This window comes from Agrilus planipennis, unplaced genomic scaffold (genome assembly GCF_000699045.2).
Source record: "Agrilus planipennis isolate EAB-ADULT unplaced genomic scaffold, Apla_2.0 scaffold100, whole genome shotgun sequence".
NCBI lineage: Eukaryota > Metazoa > Arthropoda > Insecta > Coleoptera > Buprestidae > Agrilus > Agrilus planipennis.
Window position 1 is genome coordinate 274,697 of NW_020442469.1, and position 12,704 is coordinate 287,400.

Here is a 12,704-nt window from a genome sequence, read left to right on the forward strand (position 1 = left end):
CTAGTCTTACCGGCTGGTGGGAATGAAACATCCAAAAATATTTTTGTGGCATGGCCTAGAGGTTTAGACCATTGCTTAGCATTCGGGAAAATGTCGGTTTAATATCGGGTCTGTCTGCCTTGGTCCAAGTTTTTCTGTGGTTTTCTTGGATCACTTAGGCAAATGCTGGGGCAGTAATATTCCATAGATAATGTAAAATTTAATGTCAAAGTAGTATATGCGGGAGACTTGCACCATGGCGGGTGCGGGAGATATACTCAGTGGTTCATGTCTCCCTCTATAGTGTTTGTATGAGGATTTTTGGAGTTTTATTTTATAGATGTAGAAATTTACAACTTTTTGACTAATTTTCTAAAGATATTAATGATATTATTTGNACGAGGGCATGACAGAACATGTTTTATATATATATATATTGAAAGGAATAAGTCAAATTCCACATAGTTTGCAATTGTTTTATAGTAAAAGAATAGTAACAAAACAAATCATAGGTATTTTTTATAGAACATATTACATAAAAACTTATTCACAAAACAAAAACGAATAATTAATTCTGCATAACAAACAATTATTGTAGTAATAATTGACGTTTTAATGTTAAAATGAAAACAAAAAAATGATTCCAGTTAACTGATAGTGATTATAGCATTAGCTAGGATACAGGAACAATATTGCAGGAATATATCAGGTCTCCGTTGTCTATTAAAGGCTGTAATAAACTATGTTTTAATGACACAACATCCTCATCATCATCAAACATTTCATCGAAATCAGTCAACGGACAGCAGAGTCGTTTGACAAACAGCCTTTTATCTGTTCCACTATTATCCTTAAAGTCCAGTTCGTAAAAGTAATTTTTCGCGTTTTCTTTTGGTCCTATAAATTGCACAGTCCAAAGAAATTGAAAATCACTGTAACAAAAGCCGACCATGAACAACTGACCACAAGCTGGCAAGATGTTGTATTCAGTGTAGTTCAAATTATCCAAACTTTCGCAAATAAAAACAATAACCGGCAGTTCTACGGTATCTTCAGGATGCTGATCGTGAACGTGATCCAAGATGGCCGAGTGAAAACCACTCCATTTGCACTGGGTCCTGTATTTGAAGGGACAATCGTAGATGCTGAGAAAACAAGTGGCCTCGTGCTCCTTGATTTTATCCGGTTTGGCGGTAAAAGAGCAGCCCGAATACTTACAAGGATATTCGATATGTTCCGCCATTTGTTCTAACCGAAAGTTACGGGTATTTCCAATTTGACCCCTATAAAATAAAAACTATCAACTAGGTACCTAACAAAAAGTTGTTGATCAGTTTCGTGTCAAAACTGCCAGACATGGATCGCGATTTCGATCTTACAGGAACTAATCAACAGTATGTAGACAGTTCCGACAGAATGCAGATCAAAGTATCCAATGCCATTATTGCCAGTATTCGACGAATAAGCACAGATAGCATAATACGAGGAGTACCTAAACTCTGAACCATCTGAACTAGCGGCTCATGGAATAAAACTGCCAACAATAGCAACAACTGTATTTGCTCATGTCTAAGTGCAATTACAACTTTATGGTCCCATTTAAACGAAACTCATTTTATATTCTGTTATGTACTTGTACGAATGTAAAGATAGGAGACGAAAGATTAGAAGACGTGGCTGATTTTAGATATCTAGGAAGTCAGATAAGTCAGGAAGGAAGGAGTAGTAGGGATATAAAACAGAGGATAACAGAGGATAGCACAGGATAGAGACGCCTTCAATAAAAAGAAGTTACTTCTATGCTCGCAAACGGTTAATTTAGAAGTTCGAAAAAGATTGTTAAAGGTATATGTTTGGAGCGCGGAGCAGTACGGTTGTGAAACATGGACGGTGGGCGCTACGGAAAAGAAAAGGTTAGAAGGGTTCGCAATGTGGTGTTACCGGCGAATGATGATACCGTGGATAGGGAAGGTTAAAAATAAAGAGGTATTAGAAAGAATAGGAGAACAGAGGATTCTATGGAAGTCAATAAAAAATAGGCAAGATAGGTTGGTAGGGCACCTTCTCAGGCATGAAGGTCTATTCAGAGTTATATTAGAGACAGAAACAGGAGTTAAGAGGATTAGAGGTAGACCTAGATTAGATTAGTGAAGGATGTAGGATGTTCTAGTTTTAAGGAAATATAAAGATTGACTCAGTATAGGAAGGAGTGGAGGTGACAACCTCATGATGATGATGATGATGTTGATGATGTACTTGTGCCTACAAAGCTACTCTGTTTTATCGGAATGTGGGAGATGCGTATGTAGAACAATATTTCTGTTGAATTTCAGCTGCAAAGATAAACTTAATAAGGGCTGTTGTCCCTTAACATTGTCCTAAATAAAATTCGGGCCATCCTTTTTTCTGCAGATTTCAGACATTCCTATAAAATAAGCTTATAAATCTTCTGGAAGTTTTATTATTTCAGCCGCCATTTAAGATGACTCAGAGTTTAAAAAGATATGGTACATACAGGTCTGCGCATGACGTTACCTTGTGAATTTTGTATGGCGCGTTTTCAAATTTATATTACCACGTACGATACAGAATATGAATATTCATAATAGGTACTCATACAAATCATTGCCTCCTACTAGACAACTGTATAAGTGGGTTTACGTATGCTCCAACAAGGTCCATTTGTATGGATATCTACTTGTTGAAACGAATTCCGGCGTAGCTAACCTCAACGTGATAGGCACGTTACCATAATCCAGACTACTTCGAATTGTTTTATTCGATTATGGTAATGGTTTGTTTCAGCAAGTAGATATCCTCAGAAATGGACTTTGTTGGAGCGTACGTAATCCTAAAATGTAGCATCGTACTACAGATGGCGTTTACCGCGCCATTTGTGGTATTTTCTAAAACGCGCTGTTAAGACAGCAGGTAAAAGTCGGTCTGTGTTCTGTCGGAGCTGTCTGCGACGCGCTGATGAGATCCAAAAAGATCGAAATCGCGATCCGCGTCTGGCAGTTTCAACAGAATACAGATCACTTCGAATTATTTTAACAGAATACTAATATTTGAAACATCTAAAATTGATAGAAGAATTATATTCTTTATAAAAATGACACAATGAATATCCAATAACTGTACTGTACTCGAATGCTAGCCACCTTCAGTGGCGTACAAATGGTTTTGTACTCACAAGATGACGTTACTTATTCATTAACTGTTTAAATTTATGATATTTAACTATTACAATTTAATGTTACACATTAAAGTGAAATTAACTTTCTATGTTGTACAGGCTACGCCAAATTATTGAAAAAAAAAATTGTTTCTGCTGTCAGGTTCTCGCCGGGAATCGAACCCGTACCCTTAGTTTACGCACCAATACTCTGTATCACTAGCATACATTAATAACAGTTTTTCTAAATATGTACATATTTATTTAAGTATAATTAGAAACATTTACGCACACATACACTTAAAAATAAATAAAATTGGTTGCTTAATTAACCAGCTATGACTTTTTATAAAATTGTAGGTATACTTTACCTGCATTCAGGACAATCCGTGACCAACTCCTTACACTTATTACATATGGCATGTCCTGTTAGACATTGATAAATAGGCGGTATCATGTATTCGTGGCAGACAGGACATTCCAGGATGTTTAAAAATTGGCTCTCAGGACCCTCAATTTGCAAACTCAGCTTTCGTGCTTTCACGACGTTCCGCTCGATATTAATGGTGCATACAACGGCCAGAGGGTCGTGCAATTCTTTTATTATATCCTTTACGAAAACCTTCTGGGCATTGGCTTTGTTAAACGACGAATATTCGCTATCATTTACGGGTAGTTCCGGCAATGAATAAACATTACTGCCAAATTGTTCAATCAATTTCAGGCGATAAACATAACTGTTGCCGATTTTGTAATGATCAATGCAATACAAAGAATAATAAAACGCTCCTTCTTTGTTATCGAACGAGATGTGAAAAGCAAATGTGACGTTTTCATCTTGAATTAGATAATTTTCGTCGTATTTATTGATCAAATCCAGTTCGAACGTCGGATCGGTTAAAATGAAATTTGCATGAACATCAGCATAATGATCAAAAATAATGTCCAGTTCACCTATCCATGTGCAGGACGACATGGGACATGGATATTGCTTATATCTACAGGTGTTCTCGTGGTTTTTCATTTTGGACGGTATGAACTTCTCCAGACATCCGAAAGTTTGGTATTGACACGGAAATTTTACAAACTGCGCTATCGTTTCGTAAGATAAATTTTGAATCCAAGTGGACTGAATGGCATTTGTTGAAGCACATCTTCCACAAATGGATCCGGCTTGGTCCAAGTATACGGGGAATATGGACAACGGCGATTGACATATCACACATTTGCATGAAGCTCCTGCGATTGCTAACGCGAGTTCTTCCATTTCTATTTGACCTGCATAAAAAAAACATAATTATTTTACAATGAGTGTTGCAATTAAATAATTATTTTACATTTTATATCAACAAAGGTTGTCTTTAACTAATTTCTGGATAGTATTGAAAATTTTTGACCTTTTTTTAGTTATTCATAACTAATTAGAATATTTTTTCATGATATTGCTACATGAATAAATAAATAACTAAAACAAGCAGATTTCGCTGTTATCAAAAAAATAATTCGTTCTTCAATGGATTACAGGTTGAAACATGAGAATAAGAACAGCATTAAATTTAAAAACCTAACCAATTGGATCAATTTTTTGTTTTCATAAAATCTTGACCAAGTCCAAAACCCAATTTCAAATGCCAAAATCTAGTAGGAGAACCAATATTTCGTTACAAGGTGTATAGAGACAGGTCTTCAGGATGTCTACCTTTGGGCAAATTTTCATTTGTTTGTCGAAGGGGAAGTACAATAACCATAGCCTTGTTTATAGATTTTTTTAAGAAAATGTTGACGTGACTGTGATTTAACCATTCGTTATAGTATGAGTACTGTCATGTACACTAAAATGTATGCTGTAATAGTTTCCTTAACTGTAATCGAACCATGACTTGGTCGATAGTATAAAACCAAGAAAACAACATTTACACTCATTAACTAAAACTTTGCATAACAATTGAAATTTAAAACTCGCAAAAGGCTTGCTTCAAACAATTGACAAAATGTTGGTGTTTACCGTGAAATCACGAGCAGTATTTTCTGTTAACGGAGCGAATAAAACACGATATAAAACACTATATACAGACTTTATTTACAAATGAATTATCAACTACAGGCACAACGAAGAAAAATGTGAATTAAAAACGCAAGTTAACAAGAAGAAGGACAAAACGTAACTAACTCTAAATTATGTGACAAAATCACAAATTGTTCTAGTGTCACCACCAATACTTGGTATGCAATAAAAGAATACGAACCAGAAGCCAATAAGGGGAAAACTCAACAAGGTATAACTGCCTTGATCTATAAAATTCCTGTAACCTGCATGCAATTGAAGAGCATCGATAATAAAATTAAATTTAAGAAAGGTGGTTACCGTCGACGACCTTCGCAAAACCTGACCTTTTAGGTCTATTCTTGTTTGTAAAAGAACATTCAAGAGATATTTGACTAGTACCTTTGTAAATATTAAAATTAAACTGAAACAGTTGGTGTGTTTGATTAATAGTTATTCTAGGTACGATTTTCTGAAAAAAATTTCAGAAAACGATGAATTGTCAGCAATGCCGGTCTTACGGTATGTGACGCTCTTAAACAAACTTTAAGTGAGCGTACTATTAAGGGTTTAGGATGTTCGGATGGGGTTAGCCTTGTAAGGGTTCGTATCAGGCAATATCTTGCTGCTAACTATTAGTAGTGCAGAATAAAGCGGAACCAACAAAACTAATTAGCGGTGCTATTTGTTATTCAGATTAAGAACGCATAGACGTTTAATGTTCAGTGAAACGAATTGATGAATAGGACTCGAACAGATGTCCTGTTTATTATTTCAATGATAAAAATGGTTTTATAGGTATACTGAATAATAACAAATAATATTATTAGTACTTTTTTTAAAAAATCACAAAAATATCATCATCATCATCATCATGAAGTCATCAGTTCTAATTGTAAGACTGGTTGGACATGCACTTCTACTTTTTCCTATCCTGAGATAATTTTCGCATTTCGTAAAACTATAATATTCTATATCCGTAACTATTTGCTAACAGTGATCTAGTCTAGATCTATCTCTACTCCTCTTAACTCCTGTTTCTACTTCTATATGTCTGTCACTAGCCCTACATGCCTGAGAAGGTGTCCTACCAACCTATCTCGCCTATTTCAAATTGACTTCCTCTGCTCACTTATCTTTTTAATACCTTATCATTTTTAACCTTCTCTATCCATGGTATCCTCTAACCTTCTCTTTTCCGCCGCGTCCACCGTTCATATTTTGCACCCGTACAGCGCCGCGCTTCAGACCTTTTTCGAAATCGTATTTAATTGCATATAAAAATGCCCCCACGAGGCTGGCGTCTCCATGCAGCACATAGATTCACCCCATCCCCTGAAAGCCGGCACTGATCGTCAATTTCAGGACTTTCTGGTTTTAAAAGGACGTATTACAGAATAAAAAAAAATATAAACTTAGGTATTTAAATAATAAGAACATTATCGCGAATAGGGCATTTAATATCAATATACATATTTAACAGATTGTGCATAAAAAACGATTCGGTAAATTGTTGATAAATAATGATTAGATATAGCGTAAGGTAAAAATGCAAGCACCAAAAAATTAGTGAGGTACACCTACATATTAATATTTCTGCATACAACATATTTAATAATACTGATTTATCATTTATCGGAGATTAATTTATTGGTGACAGTTTAATAAATGGCTAATTGAATAAAAATGTAAATGTTTATCTGTTTAGATTAAAAAAAAATGCACATATATATATATATATATACAATAACAAAACGGATTATCCACCTTTCAACAATTTACATATGTACGTATATGTGCATGCAAATAGTAAAGACTCCCATAAAGAAAAGGGATTGTACAAATCTGTTTTATGTACCTGACCCTCGATTTCACCTTCTCAAGATATTGTTGCTTAACAACGCTCCCATGTTTTTAAATTTAATTAAAGTAAAGCTAACGTTTCCCAGTTTCAAGTTCCGCATAAAAAAATACACTACGACCACAATACTTACGTGCTTTGAAAAAAAGAATGGCACTTTTAGTTTGGGCATTCAAACTTTTAATTTACTATGAAACATTACACTTTTACATTTTTAATAAACATTAAACGTCAGGACCGGGTATTCACATTAACACTCGCCGAAGTGTTGGAGCACTCTGACCTTCGGCGATTCCACTGGATTCCATACGTAGCACATGCGAGTAATTTTGTAGTTGTACTGGTTTGGTCTTTTATGTTTTAGAAAATTATCAATTCGTAGGTGATTGACGGTATGTAGTTGAAAATAAATGTGACTAACGAGCGAATTACCTTATCAACATCAACCGATTCACGTCAGATTTAACTTCCTCTGTTTTAAGTGCTATAAATAGAGAGGAAATGTCTATATTTAGAGCCATTTGTGTATGTATTGTGGCCGTGAAGGCAGCAGTTCATGTATTGTTGGTTACAGAATTAAAGAGCACGTTGTCGTAAAAAATGCTGTAATAAAATTGAGTAATGAGAGAATCTGTAGGAAGATGACATGATAATGAAAGCCAAGAGAGGAAAGATTTTAAAAAATGTAAAAATGAATAGATATGAAGCAGAAAGGGAAGACGCGTTAGGAGAATTAAAGCTAATCGTATGTAAGAGAAGAGAAAATAAAGGAATATTAGGGGAAAAATGGGAATGAATGAAATACAGTAAGACGTAGTGAAATAATAATGACAGGGATGACTTGAGAAACATCCACAATTTAAAGCGAGCGGTATAGATAAAAGCTTAGGTGTGGGAACATTGTTAGAATAGTAGAGTAAAGAGGGAATATGGATGTATAGTACTTAACAAGGCTCAGAGTGTAAAGGATGAAAAGATCTGCAGAATGAAGGAGGAAGAAAAATGATAAAGGATATGTGAAAAGCAGAATGAAACTTGGTCGCATGTGCTTGGAGGTTGCAACGAAATTCTAAAGAGTGTTTTTATGAAGGAGTTTTAAAAGGGAGAGTGTAAATTTATTACTATGTGAGAAGTAGAAATGCACCGGAAATAAACTAATTTGGAACATGGGGATGTTTTTTGGGGGACCAATAGGAAATTAAACCTGTACCGTGTGAAATATCAAATGAATGGGCTTGTTGCGAGGAACTCGGATATACCTATATATTTTTTATAATTTTAAAGATATTTAAGAAAATAAATGAAAATTGGCCTTCCCCCTTAATCTCCGAAACTACATGGCAGTTTTTTACAGTAATGTCGTCGTCACGCCACGTCGTACTTGATACCTGGAAAAATTATTATCTGCCTGTAATTTTAATAACTGTAGTGTGTGCAGCACTCGGAAGTTGCGTTTTTGAACTTCCGTTCAACTAGAATGTTTTCAAATAAAACTAGTAGATAATTTGGTTTGGTGTTAAGATTTCATACATACTAACAACAAACAACTTTAAATTTACTTAAAACTAGAGAACAACTAGGAAAGGCGGTGGAGTCTAATTGAAAATATTTCATTGTGAAGGATAAATGTTGGAACTTTCTGAATGTTATCATATACGAGAGGGTATCGAGTGCAACCAGATACAGAAAATTTTTGAGAATAAGTAAGAATGAGCTGACAATGAGCCAGGTATTAGTGACAATCAGAAAAACCTCATTTATACTATACTTCATTTACATTCTCTAGCGACGTGCCTCTTCCAATGTCTTGGATGCGCGCTAGCAAAATCGTAGGTAGGGAGAAAAAAGCTCATTATACTCTTTTTCATACAGTACCTTTTAAAAATTTTGTTCGACCATGAGTAGTAGTGCGAGTCGAAAACAAGCGTTAAATCCTTTAATATGTCTTCAAATATAAACAAACATAGAAAATATCACAAATGGCGCGGTAAACGCCATCTGTAGTACGATACTACATTTTAGGATTACGTATGCTCCAACAAGGTCCATTTAAATATATGGATATCTACTTCCTGAAACGAATCCCGGCGTAGCTAACCTCAACGTGATAGGCACATTACCATAATCGAATAAAATACTTCGAAGTGTTTCGACAGAATACAGATCACTACGTAATCCTAAAATGTAGCATCGTACTACAGGTGGCATTTACCGCGCCATTTTTGGTATTTTCTGAAACGCGCTGTTCAGACAGCAGGTAAAAGTTGGTCTGTGTTCTGTTGGAGCTGCCTGCGACGCGCTGATGAGATCCAAAAAGATCGAAATCGCGATGCGCGTCTGGCAGTTTCGACAGAATACAGACCACTTCGAATTATTTTATTATAAACAAACATCTCGTTGATATTTTCAGTAGTAAATGGTACCAATAACAGCACATTTGAGCAATGTAATTGTAGTGGATAAAATGGTCAATTTTTCCATGCAGTACTGTATGGATTATACGCTCCTCACCGGTTAACAGTTTGGCCGAGAGTTGTCTCCTTCCTTTTCTGGCCTAGTGCTGTTCTTTTCTACTTTGCGTCGGCCAAACTAAAGGTCACATCGCTACAGAAACTAAACGATGTATTCCAGGAACATTTGAATTCCGCACGTACATTTTGTCTGTACAACAATGAGAATATTCACAAAATATCATAAAGCCAAACAATAGAAGAAAGGAATTTATGACCTATAACAGTTTAAGAAATGTTATAATGCTGAACTGAACAAAACAACAAAGAAATTTGAAATGTAATGAAAGTAATTAATTACACTAGATCTAACCAACCGGAAAAGTTTTTCAATTAAAATAATTGTAAAAATACAGATAATTAATAGCTCTAAACATACTGCAAAGCTTAACAACTATTCTGAACTATTAGATATCAAAATTTTTATCACACAATATTTTTTAACTTTAATTTCTTGTAAATGTGTTATTATAAACACTTGGTGTTTATTACTTTGTATGAATTTTGCTCAATGTATAAAATAAATGACTGGAGACTAGTGTAAACAAGATAAAAATTTATTGGCTGTAAACGTTCTAAATGACCGAACAATATTCCTGTCAAAAAGGTTAAATCTCTTCTAAATAAAGGTCACGTAATGTTGTTGCTATTCTGTGAATAGATAAAGCAGATTGTTAGATTACGATATGAGAAGACAAGCAAATTCTTTACTTCTCCGTATATCTGCTACGAAGATAATGAATCAACACGTTTTCTTATAACACGTATGTAGGTTCAGTAGACTTGTACTTTGATTTTATTTCACAGAAATGTCAGAAAGAAATAAAATAAAATTTCCCCGCACACCATAATATCATTTGTTAGTATAATAACTAGGTTTTATCCTCTAACGTTGATGTCCTAAATACGTGTCATTTTCTATTCTTGGGGAATAGCGTTTGTTTTTTTTTTCTGGATAAAAAGTACCCTATGTTCTTTACTGCACCTCTGACCATGTGTCTACCAAATTTCATGATGATCGATTGATTAGTTAAGGCGTGAAATCGACTACATAAAACTAATTTTTCTACCCTTCGATAAGATCTTTTTTTGCAGGGGCGGATCGTGAATTTGCGAGGTCCTTGGCTAATACTACTTAGGGGTCTACCTAATTACTCAACTAATTGCCATTCTGTCAAAAAACTGTCGTCTATAGTGATGTAGGTATACGGTTTAGAAAAAAAATAGGAAAATAAAATATTTTAACAGAAGTGTGGAAAACAACTGCGTCGGGCGATAAGCGGCGGGAAATTCCCCACATGCACACGCGAGAAAATATACCGACCGAGAAAAAGCGATGGGGAAGTCCCCGTTCCGTTCGATAGACGTGCACACAGCTTGATCGATCGTAGGGTTATAACTAATTTGTTTTTAATTTTAGATATTTTTTTGCATGAGTGAACTAATTTTTCGATTAGCTTTACCCATTACAGATAACCTCAAATTAATGAGGAAAAATAGTTGATGCTATCACCTGAACCCCTAGTTTTACGCACCAGTACTCTGCCACTAAACTATGATGAGGAGACAGCAGCAAAACCGATGATATTTTTCCTCGTTAAGTTTCTCTAGCGATGTGACCTTTAGTTTGACTGGCGCAAAGTAGAAAAGAACAGCACTAGGCCAGAAAAGGAAGGAGACAACTCTCGGCCGGTGAGGAGCGTATAATTAGTACAGTACTGCACGGAAAAATTGACCATTTTATCCACTACAATTGCATTGCTCAAATGTGCTGTTATTGGTAACATTTTCTACTGAAAATATCAACGAGATGTTTATTTATATTTGAAGACATATTAAAGGCTTTAACGCTTGTTTTTGACTCGCACTACTATTCATGATTGATTCATGTATGAAAAAGTATGTTTAATGAACAAGAGTCGAGAGTATAATGAGCTTTCCCTGCCTACGATTTTGCCAGAGCGCATCCAAGACATTTGAAGGGGCACATCGCTACACAAAGTAAATGAAGTATAACTAAGAGTACAGATTGCACAATCTTCGAACCAATGTATAATCATTAATAAAAAATTTAAAGTATCTTATAGTTTTTTTCCTCACAATATCGTCTATTGTTTGCAATGGAGGCCGGGGGTCTTTTATATCTACAGCGCCCTGGGCTGCAGCCCAAAAAGGCTTTAGGTAGATCCGCCCTGTTTTTCTGGCCCTGCAGTGTTGAGTAGGTAGTAGACCAAATAAATCCTCTGGGTATTTGGTCGGACGCTTTTCTACATTATTTATTCATACATATTATTGAAAAGGGCTGCACGAAGCAGTTCCGTGCATTACTTCGGAAACTTATACCGCTCCCCGCTATACCCACGAATTTAAGCGAATGAGCTGCATTCAACTCAGCTAATGAGTGTATAGAATTTTGTTTATCACTAGCCGCTATCGATCGTAATGTTAACTTTTTGCAAGTAATTATAAGTAATTATTCTTTAATTATGTATGCAGGCTAACGACATAACTGATTAGTGGTAACTAAAATATGATACAAACATGTTTTCAATGTTATTTAAAAATGATGAAGATGTAAAATAATGGTATAGTATAGAGGATAGAATATGTTTTACCTTGTGTGTTAAATTACCTGTGAGAATGGACGGATCTTAGTTCTTGTTTCCACTTGGAACTGTAGTCATTTGCTGCGTTTTGTACACGTCCTTGTTAAATTAAGAAATGCTTTATGAGGAGTACAGACAAATTGAAAAGAGGTAATCGAATAATAGTAAGTGGTGCAGCGGTTAGAGGTTGCTCAGGTATGCAAAAGATCAGCGTCGTCTTTATAACTGACTGGTTGAAATTATATCTTTAAACAAGCGTCTGTGCTTTCCTAAATTCCTGAGAATGTTGAACTTTCTACGAAGTCCGATGCTTGCAACATGCTCAATTTCTGTTTGTCTGCGTCTCATTCTGTTACATATCAATTGGTGTAATGTTATTCCTTTTTCTTTATTACTGTCCGCTGCAACTTGACTTGACATATCTTTTCTATGTTTACGATATTCCCTACGTCTATCGTGAGTAAAAGTAAGCGTTCTGTCAGCAACCGCTCTAGTCTGTTTAGTAAGTTGAAAGAAGAAAGTAATTGCA

General features: G+C 35.2%; 1 protein-coding gene across 2 annotated transcripts; it reads right to left on the bottom strand.

Moving 5' to 3' along the window:
- Nucleotides 1-492: 492 nt before the first annotated feature.
- Nucleotides 493-7,578, bottom strand: LOC108736169. 2 transcript variants are annotated; one of them, XM_025981391.1, is made up of 3 exons: nucleotides 7,193-7,578; nucleotides 3,526-4,432; nucleotides 493-1,262 (listed from the first exon to the last, which is right to left on the bottom strand). In XM_025981391.1, exons 2-3 carry the CDS (start codon nucleotides 4,419-4,421, stop codon nucleotides 653-655), a joined length of 1,506 nt encoding a protein of 501 aa, XP_025837176.1. In that variant the 5' UTR covers nucleotides 4,422-4,432; nucleotides 7,193-7,578; the 3' UTR covers nucleotides 493-652. The 2 variants fall into 2 exon arrangements, with proteins under 2 accessions (XP_025837176.1, XP_025837177.1); XM_025981392.1 differs by lacking the exon at nucleotides 7,193-7,578 and adding an exon at nucleotides 6,346-6,366.
- Between the last annotated feature and the right edge of the window lie 5,126 nt (nucleotides 7,579-12,704).